This window comes from Oncorhynchus keta, chromosome 6, assembly GCF_023373465.1.
Source record: "Oncorhynchus keta strain PuntledgeMale-10-30-2019 chromosome 6, Oket_V2, whole genome shotgun sequence".
Classification (NCBI taxonomy): domain Eukaryota; kingdom Metazoa; phylum Chordata; class Actinopteri; order Salmoniformes; family Salmonidae; genus Oncorhynchus; species Oncorhynchus keta.
In genome coordinates this window covers 415,363-433,104 of record NC_068426.1, presented here as the reverse complement: position 1 = coordinate 433,104, position 17,742 = coordinate 415,363, and the positions used below count along the sequence as shown (strand labels likewise).

At 39.7% G+C, this 17,742-nt stretch overlaps 1 protein-coding gene across 1 annotated transcript in view; it reads left to right on the top strand.

The window, feature by feature from the left end:
• LOC127930579 (solute carrier family 46 member 3-like) overlaps positions 1-17,742 on the top strand; it is a 42,545-nt gene that overhangs the window by 22,391 nt on the left and 2,412 nt on the right. Inside the window, exon 4 of the mRNA XM_052520101.1 lies at positions 15,018-15,174. Within this exon, the coding sequence (XP_052376061.1) occupies positions 15,018-15,174 (157 nt within the window). The remainder of the gene's footprint in view (positions 1-15,017; positions 15,175-17,742) is intronic.

Sequence of the window (17,742 nt, the reverse complement as noted above, 5' to 3'; positions counted from 1 at the left end):
TCACATACAATTGGTTAGCAGATGTTATTGGTCACATACACATGGTTAGCAGATGTTAATGGTCACATACACATGGTTAGCAGATGTTAATGGTCACATACACATGGTTAGCAGATGTTAATGGTCACATACACATGGTTAGCAGATGTTAATGGTCACATACACATGGTTAGCAGATGTTAATGGTCACATACACATGGTTAGCAGATGTTAAAGGTCACATGGTTAGCAGATGTTAATGGTCACATGGTTAGCAGATGTTAATGGTCACATACACATGGTTAGCAGATGTTATTGGTCACATACACGTGGTTAGCAGATGTTAATGGTCACATACACATGGTTAGCAGATGTTAATGGTCACATACACATGGTTAGCAGATGTTAATGGTCACATACACATGGTTAGCAGATGTTAATGGTCACATGGTTAGCAGATGTTAATGGTCACATGGTTAGCAGATGTTAATGGTCACATACACATGGTTAGAAGATGTTATTGGTCACATACACGTGGTTAGCAGATGTTAATGGTCACATACACATGGTTAGCAGATGTTAATGGTCACATACACATGGTTAGCAGATGTTAATGGTCACATACACATGGTTAGCAGATGTTAATGGTCACATGGTTAGCAGTTGCTATTGGTCACATACACATGGTTAGCAGATGTTAATGGTCACATACACATGGTTAGCAGATGTTATTGGTCACATGCACGTGGTTAGCAGATGTTAATGGTCACATACACATGGTTAGCAGATGTTAATGGTCACATGGTTAGCAGATGCTATTGGTCACATACACATGGTTAGCAGATGTTAATGGTCACATACACATGGTTAGCAGATGTTATTGGTCACATACACGTGGTTAGCAGATGTTAATGGTCACATACACATGGTTAGCAGATGTTAATGGTCACATACACATGGTTAGCAGATGTTAATGGACACATACACATGGTTATCAGATGTTAATGGTCACATACACATGGTTAGCAGATGTTAATGGTCACATACACATGGTTAGCAGATGTTAATGGACACATACACATGGTTAGCAGATGTTAATGGTCACATGGTTAGCAGATGTTAATGGACACATACACATGGTTAGCAGATGTTAATGGTCACATGGTTAGCAGATGTTAATGGTCACATGGTTAGCAGATGTTAATGGTCACATGGTCACATGGTTAGCAGATGCTATTGGTCACATACACATGGTTAGCAGATGTTAATGGTCACATACACATGGTTAGCAGATGTTATTGGTCACATACACGTGGTTAGCAGATGTTAATGGTCACATACACATGGTTAGCAGATGTTAATGGTCACATACACATGGTTAGCAGATGTTAATGGACACATACACATGGTTAGCAGATGTTAATGGTCACATACACATGGTTAGCAGATGTTAATGGTCACATACACATGGTTAGCAGATGTTAATGGACACATACACATGGTTAGCAGATGTTAATGGTCACATGGTTAGCAGATGTTAATGGACACATACACATGGTTAGAAGATGTTAATGGTCACATGGTTAGCAGATGTTAATGGTCACATGGTTAGCAGATGTTAATGGTCACATACACATGGTTAGCAGATGTTATTGGTCACATACACATGGTTAGCAGATGTTAATGGTCACATACACATGGTTAGCAGATGTTAATGGTCACATACACATGGTTAGCAGATGTTAATGGTCACATGGTTAGCAGATGTTAATGGTCACATGGTTAGCAGATGTTATTGGTCACATACACATGGTTAGCAGATGTTAATGGTCACATACACATGGTTAGCAGATGTTATTGGTCACATACACATGGTTAGCAGATGTTAAAGGTCACATACACATGGTTAGCAGATGTTAATGGTCACATACACATGGTTAGCAGATGTTATTGGTCACATACACATGGTTAGCAGATGTTAATGGTCACATACACATGGTTAGCAGATGTTAATGGTCACATACACATGGTTAGCAGATGTTAATGGACACATACACATGGTTAGCAGATGTTAATGGTCACATACACATGGTTAGCAGATGTTAATGGTCACATACACATGGTTAGCAGATGTTAATGGACACATACACATGGTTAGCAGATGTTCACATGGTTAGCAGATGTGGACACATACACATGGTTAGAAGATGTTAATGGTCACATGGTTAGCAGATGTTAATGGTCACATGGTTAGCAGATGTTAATGGTCACATACACATGGTTAGCAGATGTTATTGGTCACATACACATGGTTAGCAGATGTTAATGGTCACATACACATGGTTAGCAGATGTTAATGGTCACATACACATGGTTAGCAGATGTTAATGGTCACATGGTTAGCAGATGTTAATGGTCACATGGTTAGCAGATGTTATTGGTCACATACACATGGTTAGCAGATGTTAATGGTCACATACACATGGTTAGCAGATGTTATTGGTCACATACACATGGTTAGCAGATGTTAATGGTCACATACACATGGTTAGCAGATGTTAATGGTCACATACACATGGTTAGCAGATGTTATTGGTCACATACACATGGTTAGCATGGTCACATACACATGGTTAGCAGATGTTAATGGTCACATACACATGGTTAGCAGATGTTATTGGTCACATACACATGGTTAGCAGATGTTATTGGTCACATACACATGGTTAGCAGATGTTATTGGTCACATACACATGGTTAGCAGATGTTATTGGTCACATACACATGATTAGCAGATGTTATTGGTCACATACACATGGTTAGCAGATGTTAATGGTCACATGGTTAGCAGATGTTAATGGTCACATGGTTAGCAGATGTTATTGGTCACATACACATGGTTAGCAGATGTTAATGGTCACATACACATGGTTAGCAGATGTTATTGGTCACATACACGTGGTTAGCAGATGTTAATGGTCACATACACATGGTTAGCAGATGTTAATGGTCACATACACATGGTTAGCAGATGTTATTGGTCACATACACATGGTTAGCAGATGTTAATGGTCACATACACATGGTTAGCAGATGTTAATGGTCACATACACATGGTTAGCAGATGTTAATGGTCACATCACATGGTTAGCAGATGTTATTGGTCACATACACATGGTTAGCAGATGTTATTGGTCACACATGGTTAGCAGATGTTATTGGTCACATACACATGGTTAGCAGATGTTATTGGTCACATACACATGATTAGCAGATGTTATTGGTCACATACACATGGTTAGCAGATGTTAATGGTCACATGGTTAGCAGATGTTAATGGTCACATGGTTAGCAGATGTTATTGGTCACATACACATGGTTAGCAGATGTTAATGGTCACATACACATGGTTAGCAGATGTTATTGGTCACATACACGTGGTTAGCAGATGTTAATGGTCACATACACATGGTTAGCAGATGTTAATGGTCACATACACATGGTTAGCAGATGTTAATGGTCACATACACATGGTTAGCAGATGTTAATGGTCACATGGTTAGCAGATGTTAATGGTCACATGGTTAGCAGATGTTAATGGTCACATACACATGGTTAGCAGATGTTAATGGTCACATGGTTAGCAGATGTTATTGGTCACATACACATGGTTAGCAGATGTTATTGGTCACATACACATGGTTAGCAGATGTTAATGGTCACATAAACATGGTTAGCAGCAGATGTTATTGGTCACATACACGTGGTTAGCAGATGTTAATGGTCACATACAATTGGTTAGCAGATGTTATTGGTCACATACACATGGTTAGCAGATGTTAATGGTCACATACACATGGTTAGCAGATGTTAATGGTCACATACACATGGTTAGCAGATGTTAATGGTCACATACACATGGTTAGCAGATGTTAATGGTCACATACACATGGTTAGCAGATGTTAATGGTCACATACACATGGTTAGCAGATGTTAAAGGTCACATGGTTAGCAGATGTTAATGGTCACATGGTTAGCAGATGTTAATGGTCACATACACATGGTTAGCAGATGTTATTGGTCACATACACGTGGTTAGCAGATGTTAATGGTCACATACACATGGTTAGCAGATGTTAATGGTCACATACACATGGTTAGCAGATGTTAATGGTCACATACACATGGTTAGCAGATGTTAATGGTCACATGGTTAGCAGATGTTAATGGTCACATTGTTAGCAGATGTTAATGGTCACATACACATGGTTAGAAGATGTTATTGGTCACATACACGTGGTTAGCAGATGTTAATGGTCACATACACATGGTTAGCAGATGTTAATGGTCACATACACATGGTTAGCAGATGTTAATGGTCACATACACATGGTTAGCAGATGTTAATGGTCACATGGTTAGCAGTTGCTATTGGTCACATACACATGGTTAGCAGATGTTAATGGTCACATACACATGGTTAGCAGATGTTATTGGTCACATGCACGTGGTTAGCAGATGTTAATGGTCACATACACATGGTTAGCAGATGTTAATGGTCACATGGTTAGCAGATGCTATTGGTCACATACACATGGTTAGCAGATGTTAATGGTCACATACACATGGTTAGCAGATGTTATTGGTCACATACACATGGTTAGCAGATGTTAATGGTCACATACACATGGTTAGCAGATGTTAATGGTCACATACACATGGTTAGCAGATGTTAATGGTCACATGGTTAGCAGATGTTAATGGTCACATCACATGGTTAGCAGATGTTATTGGTCACATACACATGGTTAGCAGATGTTAATGGTCACATACACATGGTTAGCAGATGTTAATGGTCACATACACATGGTTAGCAGATGTTAATGGTCACATACACATGGTTAGCAGATGTTAATGGTCACATACACATGGTTAGCAGATGTTATTGGTCACATACACATGGTTAGCAGATGTTAATGGTCACATACACATGGTTAGCAGATGTTAATGGTCACATACACATGGTTAGCAGATGTTAATGGTCACATACACATGGTTAGCAGATGTTAATGGTCACATACACATGGTTAGCAGATGTTAATGGTCACATACACATGGTTAGCAGATGTTAATGGTCACATACACATGGTTAGCAGATGTTAATGGTCACATGGTTAGCAGATGTTAATGGACACATACACATGGTTAGAAGATGTTAATGGTCACATGGTTAGCAGATGTTAATGGTCACATGGTTAGCAGATGTTAATGGTCACATACACATGGTTAGCAGATGTTATTGGTCACATACACATGGTTAGCAGATGTTAATGGTCACATACACATGGTTAGCAGATGTTAATGGTCACATACACATGGTTAGCAGATGTTAATGGTCACATGGTTAGCAGATGTTAATGGTCACATGGTTAGCAGATGTTATTGGTCACATACACATGGTTAGCAGATGTTAATGGTCACATACACATGGTTAGCAGATGTTATTGGTCACATACACATGGTTAGCAGATGTTAATGGTCACATACACATGGTTAGCAGATGTTAATGGTCACATACACATGGTTAGCAGATGTTATTGGTCACATACACATGGTTAGCAGATGTTAATGGTCACATACACATGGTTAGCAGATGTTAATGGTCACATACACATGGTTAGCAGATGTTATTGGTCACATACACATGGTTAGCAGATGTTATTGGTCACATACACATGGTTAGCAGATGTTATTGGTCACATACACATGGTTAGCAGATGTTATTGGTCACATACACATGATTAGCAGATGTTATTGGTCACATACACATGGTTAGCAGATGTTAATGGTCACATGGTTAGCAGATGTTAATGGTCACATGGTTAGCAGATGTTATTGGTCACATACACATGGTTAGCAGATGTTAATGGTCACATACACATGGTTAGCAGATGTTATTGGTCACATACACGTGGTTAGCAGATGTTAATGGTCACATACACATGGTTAGCAGATGTTAATGGTCACATACACATGGTTAGCAGATGTTATTGGTCACATACACATGGTTAGCAGATGTTAATGGTCACATACACATGGTTAGCAGATGTTAATGGTCACATACACATGGTTAGCAGATGTTATTGGTCACATACACATGGTTAGCAGATGTTATTGGTCACATACACATGGTTAGCAGATGTTATTGGTCACATACACATGGTTAGCAGATGTTATTGGTCACATACACATGGTTAGCAGATGTTATTGGTCACATACACATGATTAGCAGATGTTATTGGTCACATACACATGGTTAGCAGATGTTAATGGTCACATGGTTAGCAGATGTTAATGGTCACATGGTTAGCAGATGTTATTGGTCACATACACATGGTTAGCAGATGTTAATGGTCACATACACATGGTTAGCAGATGTTATTGGTCACATACACGTGGTTAGCAGATGTTAATGGTCACATACACATGGTTAGCAGATGTTAATGGTCACATACACATGGTTAGCAGATGTTAATGGTCACATACACATGGTTAGCAGATGTTAATGGTCACATGGTTAGCAGATGTTAATGGTCACATGGTTAGCAGATGTTAATGGTCACATACACATGGTTAGCAGATGTTAATGGTCACATGGTTAGCAGATGTTATTGGTCACATACACATGGTTAGCAGATGTTAATGGTCACATACACATGGTTAGCAGATGTTAATGGTCACATAAACATGGTTAGCAGATGTTATTGGTCACATACACGTGGTTAGCAGATGTTAATGGTCACATACAATGGTTAGCAGATGTTATTGGTCACATACACATGGTTAGCAGATGTTAATGGTCACATACACATGGTTAGCAGATGTTAATGGTCACATACACATGGTTAGCAGATGTTAATGGTCACATACACATGGTTAGCAGATGTTAATGGTCACATACACATGGTTAGCAGATGTTAATGGTCACATACACATGGTTAGCAGATGTTAATGGTCACATGGTTAGCAGATGTTAATGGTTGGTTAGCAGATGTTAATGGTCACATACACATGGTTAGCAGATGTTATTGGTCACATACACGTGGTTAGCAGATGTTAATGGTCACATACACATGGTTAGCAGATGTTAATGGTCACATACACATGGTTAGCAGATGTTAATGGTCACATACACATGGTTAGCAGATGTTAATGGTCACATGGTTAGCAGATGTTAATGGTCACATGGTTAGCAGATGTTAATGGTCACATACACATGGTTAGCAGATGTTATTGGTCACATACACGTGGTTAGCAGATGTTAATGGTCACATACACATGGTTAGCAGATGTTAATGGTCACATACACATGGTTAGCAGATGTTAATGGTCACATACACATGGTTAGCAGATGTTAATGGTCACATGGTTAGCAGTTGCATGGTCACATACACATGGTTAGCAGATGTTAATGGTCACATACACATGGTTAGCAGATGTTATTGGTCACATGCACGTGGTTAGCAGATGTTAATGGTCACATACACATGGTTAGCAGATGTTAATTGTCACATGGTTAGCAGATGCTATTGGTCACATACACATGGTTAGCAGATGTTAATGGTCACATACACATGGTTAGCAGATGTTATTGGTCACATACACGTGGTTAGCAGATGTTAATGGTCACATACACATGGTTAGCAGATGTTAATGGTCACATACACATGGTTAGCAGATGTTAATGGACACATACACATGGTTATCAGATGTTAATGGTCACATACACATGGTTAGCAGATGTTAATGGTCACATACACATGGTTAGCAGATGTTAATGGACACATACACATGGTTAGCAGATGTTAATGGTCACATGGTTAGCAGATGTTAATGGACACATGGTTAGCAGATGTTAATGGTCACATGGTTAGCAGATGTTAATGGTCACATGGTTAGCAGATGTTAATGGTCACATGGTTAGCAGATGCTATTGGTCACATACACATGGTTAGCAGATGTTAATGGTCACATACACATGGTTAGCAGATGTTATTGGTCACATACACGTGGTTAGCAGATGTTAATGGTCACATACACATGGTTAGCAGATGTTAATGGTCACATACACATGGTTAGCAGATGTTAATGGACACATACACATGGTTAGCAGATGTTAATGGTCACATACACATGGTTAGCAGATGTTAATGGTCACATACACATGGTTAGCAGATGTTAATGGACACATACACATGGTTAGCAGATGTTAATGGTCACATGGTTAGCAGATGTTAATGGACACATACACATGGTTAGAAGATGTTAATGGTCACATGGTTAGCAGATGTTAATGGTCACATGGTTAGCAGATGTTAATGGTCACATACACATGGTTAGCAGATGTGATTGGTCACATACACATGGTTAGCAGATGTTAATGGTCACATACACATGGTTAGCAGATGTTAATGGTCACATACACATGGTTAGCAGATGTTAATGGTCACATGGTTAGCAGATGTTAATGGTCACATGGTTAGCAGATGTTATTGGTCACATACACATGGTTAGCAGATGTTAATGGTCACATACACATGGTTAGCAGATGTTATTGGTCACATACACATGGTTAGCAGATGTTAAAGGTCACATACACATGGTTAGCAGATGTTAATGGTCACATACACATGGTTAGCAGATGTTATTGGTCACATACACATGGTTAGCAGATGTTAATGGTCACATACACATGGTTAGCAGATGTTAATGGTCACATACACATGGTTAGCAGATGTTATTGGTCACATACACATGGTTAGCAGATGTTATTGGTCACATACACATGGTTAGCAGATGTTATTGGTCACATACACATGGTTAGCAGATGTTATTGGTCACATACACATGATTAGCAGATGTTATTGGTCACATACACATGGTTAGCAGATGTTAATGGTCACATGGTTAGCAGATGTTAATGGTCACATGGTTAGCAGATGTTATTGGTCACATACACATGGTTAGCAGATGTTAATGGTCACATACACATGGTTAGCAGATGTTATTGGTCACATACACGTGGTTAGCAGATGTTAATGGTCACATACACATGGTTAGCAGATGTTAATGGTCACATACACATGGTTAGCAGATGTTATTGGTCACATACACATGGTTAGCAGATGTTAATGGTCACATACACATAGTTAGCAGATGTTAATGGTCACATACACATGGTTAGCAGATGTTATTGGTCACATACACATGGTTAGCAGATGTTATTGGTCACATACACATGGTTAGCAGATGTTATTGGTCACATACACATGGTTAGCAGATGTTATTGGTCACATACACATGGTTAGCAGATGTTATTGGTCACATACACATGATTAGCAGATGTTATTGGTCACATACACATGGTTAGCAGATGTTAATGGTCACATGGTTAGCAGATGTTAATGGTCACATGGTTAGCAGATGTTATTGGTCACATACACATGGTTAGCAGATGTTAATGGTCACATACACATGGTTAGCAGATGTTATTGGTCACATACACGTGGTTAGCAGATGTTAATGGTCACATACACATGGTTAGCAGATGTTAATGGTCACATACACATGGTTAGCAGATGTTAATGGTCACATACACATGGTTAGCAGATGTTAATGGTCACATGGTTAGCAGATGTTAATGGTCACATGGTTAGCAGATGTTAATGGTCACATACACATGGTTAGCAGATGTTAATGGTCACATGGTTAGCAGATGTTAATGGTCACATGGTTAGCAGATGTTATTGGTCACATACACATGGTTAGCAGATGTTATTGGTCACATACACATGGTTAGCAGATGTTAATGGTCACATAAACATGGTTAGCAGCAGATGTTATTGGTCACATACACATGGTTAGCAGATGTTAATGGTCACATACAATGGTTAGCAGATGTTATTGGTCACATACACATGGTTAGCAGATGTTAATGGTCACATACACATGGTTAGCAGATGTTAATGGTCACATACACATGGTTAGCAGATGTTAATGGTCACATGGTTAGCAGATGTTAATGGTCACATGGTTAGCAGATGTTAATGGTCACATACACATGGTTAGCAGATGTTAATGGTCACATACACATGGTTAGCAGATGTTATTGGTCACATGGTTAGCAGATGTTAATGGTCACATACACATGGTTAGCAGATGTTAATGGTCACATACACATGGTTAGCAGATGTTAATGGTCACATACACATGGTTAGCAGATGTTATTGGTCACATACACATGGTTAGCAGATGTTAATGGTCACATACACATGGTTAGCAGATGTTAATGGTCACATACACATGGTTAGCAGATGTTAATGGTCACATGGTTAGCAGATATGGTCACATGGTTAGCAGATGTTAATGGTCACATACACATGGTTAGCAGATGTTATTGGTCACATACACGTGGTTAGCGGATGATGGTTATACACATGGTTAGCAGATGTTAATGGTCACATACACATGGTTAGCAGATGTTAATGGTCACATACACATGGTTAGCAGATGTTAATGGTCACATGGTTAGCAGATGTTAATGGTCACATGGTTAGCAGATGTTAATGGTCACATACACATGGTTAGCAGATGTTATTGGTCACATACACGTGGTTAGCAGATGTTAATGGTCACATACACATGGTTAGCAGATGTTAATGGTCACATACACATGGTTAGCAGATGTTAATGGTCACATACACATGGTTAGCAGATGTTAATGGTCACATGGTTAGCAGATGCTATTGGTCACATACACATGGTTAGCAGATGTTAATGGTCACATACACATGGTTAGCAGATGTTATTGGTCACATGCACATGGTTAGCAGATGTTAATGGTCACATACACATGGTTAGCAGATGTTAATGGTCACATGGTTAGCAGATGCTATTGGTCACATACACATGGTTAGCAGATGTTAATGGTCACATACACATGGTTAGCAGATGTTATGGTTGGTTAGCAGATGTTAATGGTCACATACACATGGTTAGCAGATGTTAATGGTCACATACACATGGTTAGCAGATGTTAATGGTCACATACACATGGTTAGCAGATGTTAATGGTCACACACACATGGTTAGCAGATGTTAATGGTCACATACACATGGTTAGCAGATGTTAATGGTCACATACACATGGTTAGCAGATGTTAATGGTCACATACACATGGTTAGCAGATGTTAATGGTCACATACACATGGTTAGCAGATGTTAATGGTCACATGGTTAGCAAATGTTAATGGTCACATGGTTAGCAGATGTTAATGGTCACATGGTTAGCAGATGTTAATGGTCACATGGTTAGCAGATGTTATTGGTCACATACACATGGTTAGCAGATGTTAATGGTCACATGGTTAGCAGATGTTATTGGTCACATACACAGATGTTAATGGTCACATACACATGGTTAGCAGATGTTAATGGTCACATACACATGGTTAGCAATGGATGTTAATGGTCACATACACATGGTTAGCAGATGTTAATGGACACATACACATGGTTAGCAGATGTTAATGGTCACATACACATGGTTAGCAGATGTTAATGGGTCACATGGTTAGCAGATGTTAATGGACACATACACATGGTTAGCAGATGTTAATGGTCACATGGTTAGCAGATGTTAATGGTCACATCACATGGTTAGCAGATGTTAATGGTCACATGGTTAGCAGATGTTAATGGTCACATACACATGGTTAGCAGATGTTATTGGTCACATACACATGGTTAGCAGATGTTAATGGTCACATACACATGGTTAGCAGATGTTAATGGTCACATACACATGGTTAGCAGATGTTAATGGTCACATGGTTAGCAGATGTTAATGGTCACATGGTTAGCAGATGTTATTGGTCACATACACATGGTTAGCAGATGTTAATGGTCACATACACATGGTTAGCAGATGTTATTGGTCACATACACCTGGTTAGCAGATGTTAATGGTCACATACACATGGTTAGCAGATGTTAATGGTCACATGGTTAGCAGATGTTAATGGACACATACACATGGTTAGCAGATGTTAATGGTCACATGGTTAGCAGATGTTAATGGTCACATACACATGGTTAGCAGATGTTAATGGTCACATGGTTAGCAGATATTAATGGTCACATGGTTAGCAGAAGTTAATGGACACATACACATGGTTAGCAGATGTTATTGGTCACATGGTTAGCAGATGTTATTGGTCACATGGTTAGCAGATGTTAATGGTCACATACACCTGGTTAGCAGATGTTAATGGTCACATACACATGGTTAGCAGATGTTAATGGTCACATGGTTTGCAGATGTTAATGGACACATACACATGGTTAGCAGATGTTAATGGACACATACACATGGTTAGCAGATGTTAATGGTCACATACACATGGTTAGCAGATGTTAATGGACACATACACATGGTTAGCAGATGTTAATGGTCACATGGTTAGCAGAAGTTAATGGACACATACACATGGTTAGCAGATGTTATTGGTCACATGGTTAGCAGATGTTAATGGTCACATACACATGGTTAGCAGATGTTATTGGTCACATGGTTAGCAGATGTTAATGGTCACATACACATGGTTAGCAGATGTTATTGGTCACATACACATGGTTAGCAGATGTTATTGGTCACATGGTTAGCAGATGTTAATGGTCACATACACATGGTTAGCAGATGTTATTGGTCACATACACATGGTTAGCAGATGTTATTGGTCACATGGTTAGCAGATGTTAATGGTCACATACACATGGTTAGCAGATGTTATTGGTCACATGGTTAGCAGATGTTATTGGTCACATACACATGGTTAGCAGATGTTAATGGTCACATACACATGGTTAGCAGATGTTATTGGTCACATGGTTAGCAGATGTTATTGGTCACATACACATGGTTAGCAGATGTTATTGGTCACATACACATGGTTAGCAGATGTTAATGGTCACATACACATGGTTAGCAGATGTTATTGGTCACATGGTTAGCAGATGTTATTGGTCACATACACATGGTTAGCAGATGTTATTGGTCACATACACATGGTTAGCAGATGTTAATGGTCACATACACATGGTTAGCAGATGTTATTGGTCACATACACATCGTTAGCAGATGTTATTGGTCACATACACGTGGTTAGCAGATGTTAATGGTCACATACACATGGTTAGCAGATGTTAATGGTCACATACACATGGTTAGCAGATGTTAATGGACACATACACATGGTTAGCAGATGTTAATGGTCACATACACATGGTTAGCAGATGTTAATGGTCACATACACATGGTTAGCAGATGTTAATGGACACATACACATGCTTAGCAGATGTTAATGGTCACATGGTTAGCAGATGTTAATGGCCACATACACATGGTTAGCAGATGTTAATGGTCACATGGTTAGCAGATGTTAATGGTCACATGGTTAGCAGATGTTAATGGTCACATACACATGGTTAGCAGATGTTATTGGTCACATACACATGGTTAGCAGATGTTAATGGTCACATACACATGGTTAGCAGATGTTAATGGTCACATACACATGGTTAGCAGATGTTAATGGTCACATGGTTAGCAGATGTTAATGGTCACATGGTTAGCAGATGTTATTGGTCACATACACATGGTTAGCAGATGTTAATGGTCACATACACATGGTTAGCAGATGTTATTGGTCACATACACCTGGTTAGCAGATGTTAATGGTCACATACACATGGTTAGCAGATGTTAATGGTTAGCAGATGATGGTTAGCTCAGTTGGTCAGCATGGCGCTTTAACGCCAGGGTAGTGGGTTGTTAATGGTATCACATGACACTTTGGATAAAAGGTTAAATGGCATATATTATTATTAAATAGATGTTAAATGGTCACATGGTTAGCAGATGTTAATGGTCACATGGTTAGCAGAAGTTAATGGACACATACACATGGTTAGCAGATGTTATTGGTCACATGGTTAGCAGATGTTATTGGTCACATGGTTAGCAGATGTTAATGGTCACATACACCTGGTTAGCAGATGTTAATGGTCACATACACATGGTTAGCAGATGTTAATGGTCACATGGTTTGCAGATGTTAATGGACACATACACATGGTTAGCAGATGTTAATGGACACATACACATGGTTAGCAGATGTTAATGGTCACATACACATGGTTAGCAGATGTTAATGGACACATACACATGGTTAGCAGATGTTAATGGTCACATGGTTAGCAGAAGTTAATGGACACATACACATGGTTAGCAGATGTTATTGGTCACATGGTTAGCAGATGTTATTGGTCACATGGTTAGCAGATGTTATTGGTCACATGGTTAGCAGATGTTAATGGTCACATACACATGGTTAGCAGATGTTATTGGTCACATGGTTAGCAGATGTTAATGGTCACATACACATGGTTAGCAGATGTTATTGGTCACATGGTTAGCAGATGTTATTGGTCACATACACATGGTTAGCAGATGTTAATGGTCACATACACATGGTTAGCAGATGTTATTGGTCACATGGTTAGCAGATGTTATTGGTCACATACACATGGTTAGCAGATGTTATTGGTCACATACACATGGTTAGCAGATGTTAATGGTCACATACACATGGTTAGCAGATGTTATTGGTCACATACACATGGTTAGCAGATGTTATTGGTCACATACACATGGTTAGCAGATGTTAATGGTCACATACACATGGTTAGCAGATGTTATTGGTCACATACACATCGTTAGCAGATGTTAATGCAAGGTATAGCGACATGCTTGTAAACTCCAGCACTGTGTGTGTGTGTGTGTGTGTGTGTGTGTGTGTGTGTGTGTGTGTGTGTGTGTGTGTGTGTGTGTGTGTGTGTGTGTGTGTGTGTGTGTGTGTGTGTGTGTGTGTGTGTGTGTGTGTGTGTGTGTGTGTGTGTGTCCTCTCCTCTCGCCAGGTGCAGTGTTTGCCTGTGTTGCGTTCGTGGAGATGCTGAGTATAGGTGTTGGGATCACCGTGTTCAGCAGTACCTACGCCTCCACTGTCTCCTGGTTCCCTGGATTCAGCTTCCTGCTGGCCTCAGCCATCGCACTCATACCGGCTGTTCTGATTGGGTGAGTCAGTCAACACAACCATTCTGATTGGCTAACTCAGTCAACACAACCATTCTGATTGGGTTGGTCAGTCAACAAAATCATTCTGATTGGGTTGGTCAGTCAACAAAACCATTCTGATTGGGTGGGTCAGTCAACAAAACCATTCTGATTGGGTGGGCTAATACAACATGACCATTCTGATTGGGTGGGTCAGTTACCAAAACCAGTCTGATTGGGAGGGTTAATACAACCAAATGGTATAGATAAAAGCCGGGATCAAAATAAATCGAAGTCAAATCAATTTGTATTGGTTGCATACACATATTTAACAGATGTTATCACAGGTGTAGCGAAATGCTTATGTTCCTAGCTCCAACAGTGCAGTAATATCTAACCAAATGCTAGCTCCAACAGTGCAGTAGTATCTAACCAAATGTTTATGTTCCTAGCTCCAACAGTACAGTAGTATCTAACCAAATGCTAGCTCCAACAATGCAGTAGTATCTAACTAAATGCTAGCTCCAACAGTGCAGTAGTATCTAAATAAATGCTAGCTCCAACAGTGCAGTAGTATCTAACCAAATGCTAGCTCCAACAGTGCAGTAGTATCTAACTAAATGCTTGTGTTCCTAGCTCCAACAGTGCAGTAGTATCTAACTAAATGCTAGCTCCAACAGTGCAGTAGTATCTAACTAAATGCTAGCTCCAACAGTGCAGTAATACCTAACAATATAAAACAATACACGCAAATCCAAAACATGTAAAGCAAGAAGTTAAGAAATATAGAAAAATTAGAATGAGCAATGTCAGAGTCCGAAATATAAATGAAGCCCCTAGAGTCGATGTCCGAAGCCCCCCCCCCCGCGGAAATATAATTAGCATAATTAAGAGATCCTCATACAAATCTGTCAGTTGATGCTAGAGATATCTACTGTGTCCGCCGATATCGCACTTCCTCCTCTGCTGTGAACGGAGCTAGAGCAGTGTTTATCAGACCGTCCCTAAAATCGGTCTTCTCACCAAATCGCCTGTAGCGTCCGAACGGTTTGGCATATCATTATGATCCATCTATGGAAAGATGAGACTCTCACGACGGCGTTCTCCGTTTTGCTCTACGGGACCAGTGTTCCATTATTAAAGGGACCAGTGTTCCATTATTAAAGGGACCAGTGTTCCATTATTAAAGGGACCAGTGTTCCATTATTAAAGGGACCAGTGTTCCATTATTAAAGTGACCAGTGTTCCATTATTAAAGGGACCAGTGTTCCATTATTAAAGGGACCAGTGTTCCATTATTAAAGTGACCAGTGTTCCATTATTAAAGGGACCAGTGTTCCATTATTAAAGTGACCAGTGTTCCATTATTAAAGGGACCAGTGTTCCATTATTAAAGTGACCAGTGTTCCATTATTAAAGGGACCAGTGTTCCATTATTAAAGGGACCAGTGTTCCATTATTAAAGGGACCAGTGTTCCATTATTAAAGGGACCAGTGTTCCATTATTAAAGGGACCAGTGTTCCATTATTAAAGGGACCAGTGTTCCATTATTAAAGGGACCAGTGTTCCATTATTAAAGGGACCATTGTTCCATTATTAAAGGGACCAGTGTTCCATGATTAAAGGGACCAGTGTTCCATTATTAAAGGGACCAGTGTTCCATTATTAAAGTGACCAGTGTTCCATTATTAAAGTGACCAGTGTTCCATTATTAAAGGGACCATTGTTCCATTATTAAAGGGACCAGTGTTCCATGATTAAAGGGACCAGTGTTCCATTATTAAAGGGACCATTGTTCCATTATTAAAGTGACCAGTTTTCCATTATTAAAGGGACCAGTGTTCCATTCTTAAAGTGACCAGTGTTCCATTATTAAAGGGACCAGTGTTCCATTATTAAAGGGACCAGTGTTCCATTATTAAAGTGACCAGTGTTCCATTATTAAAGGGACCAGTGTTCCATTATTAAAGTGACCAGTTTTCCATTATTAAAGGGACCAGTGTTCCATGATTAAAGGGACCAGTGTTCCATGATTAAAGGGACCAGTGTTCCATGATTAAAGGGACCAGTGTTCCATTATTAAAGTGGCCAGTGTTCCATTATTAAAGGACCAGTGTTCCATTATTAAAGGGACCAGTGTTCCATTATTAAAGGACCAGTGTTCCATTATTAAAGGGACCAGTGTTCCATTATTAAAGGGACCGGTGTTCCATTATTAAAGGACCAGTGTTCCATTATTAAAGGGACCAGTGTTCCATTATTAAAGGGACCAGTGTTCCATTATTAAAGTGAACCGGGTGGTAGCCGGCTAGTAACAGTGACTAAGGTTCAGGGTAGAGAACCGGGTGGTAGCCGGCTAGTAACAGTGACTAAGGTTCAGAGTAGAGAACCGGGTGGTAGCCGGCTAGTAACAGTGACTAAGGTTCAGGGTAGAGAACCGGGTGGTAGCCGGCTAGTAACAGTGACTAAGGTTCAGGGTAGAGAACCGGGTGGTAGCCGGCTAGTAACAGTGACTAAGGTTCAGGGTAGAGAACCGGGTGGTAGCCGGCTAGTAACAGTGACTAAGGTTCAGGGTAGAGATCCGGGTG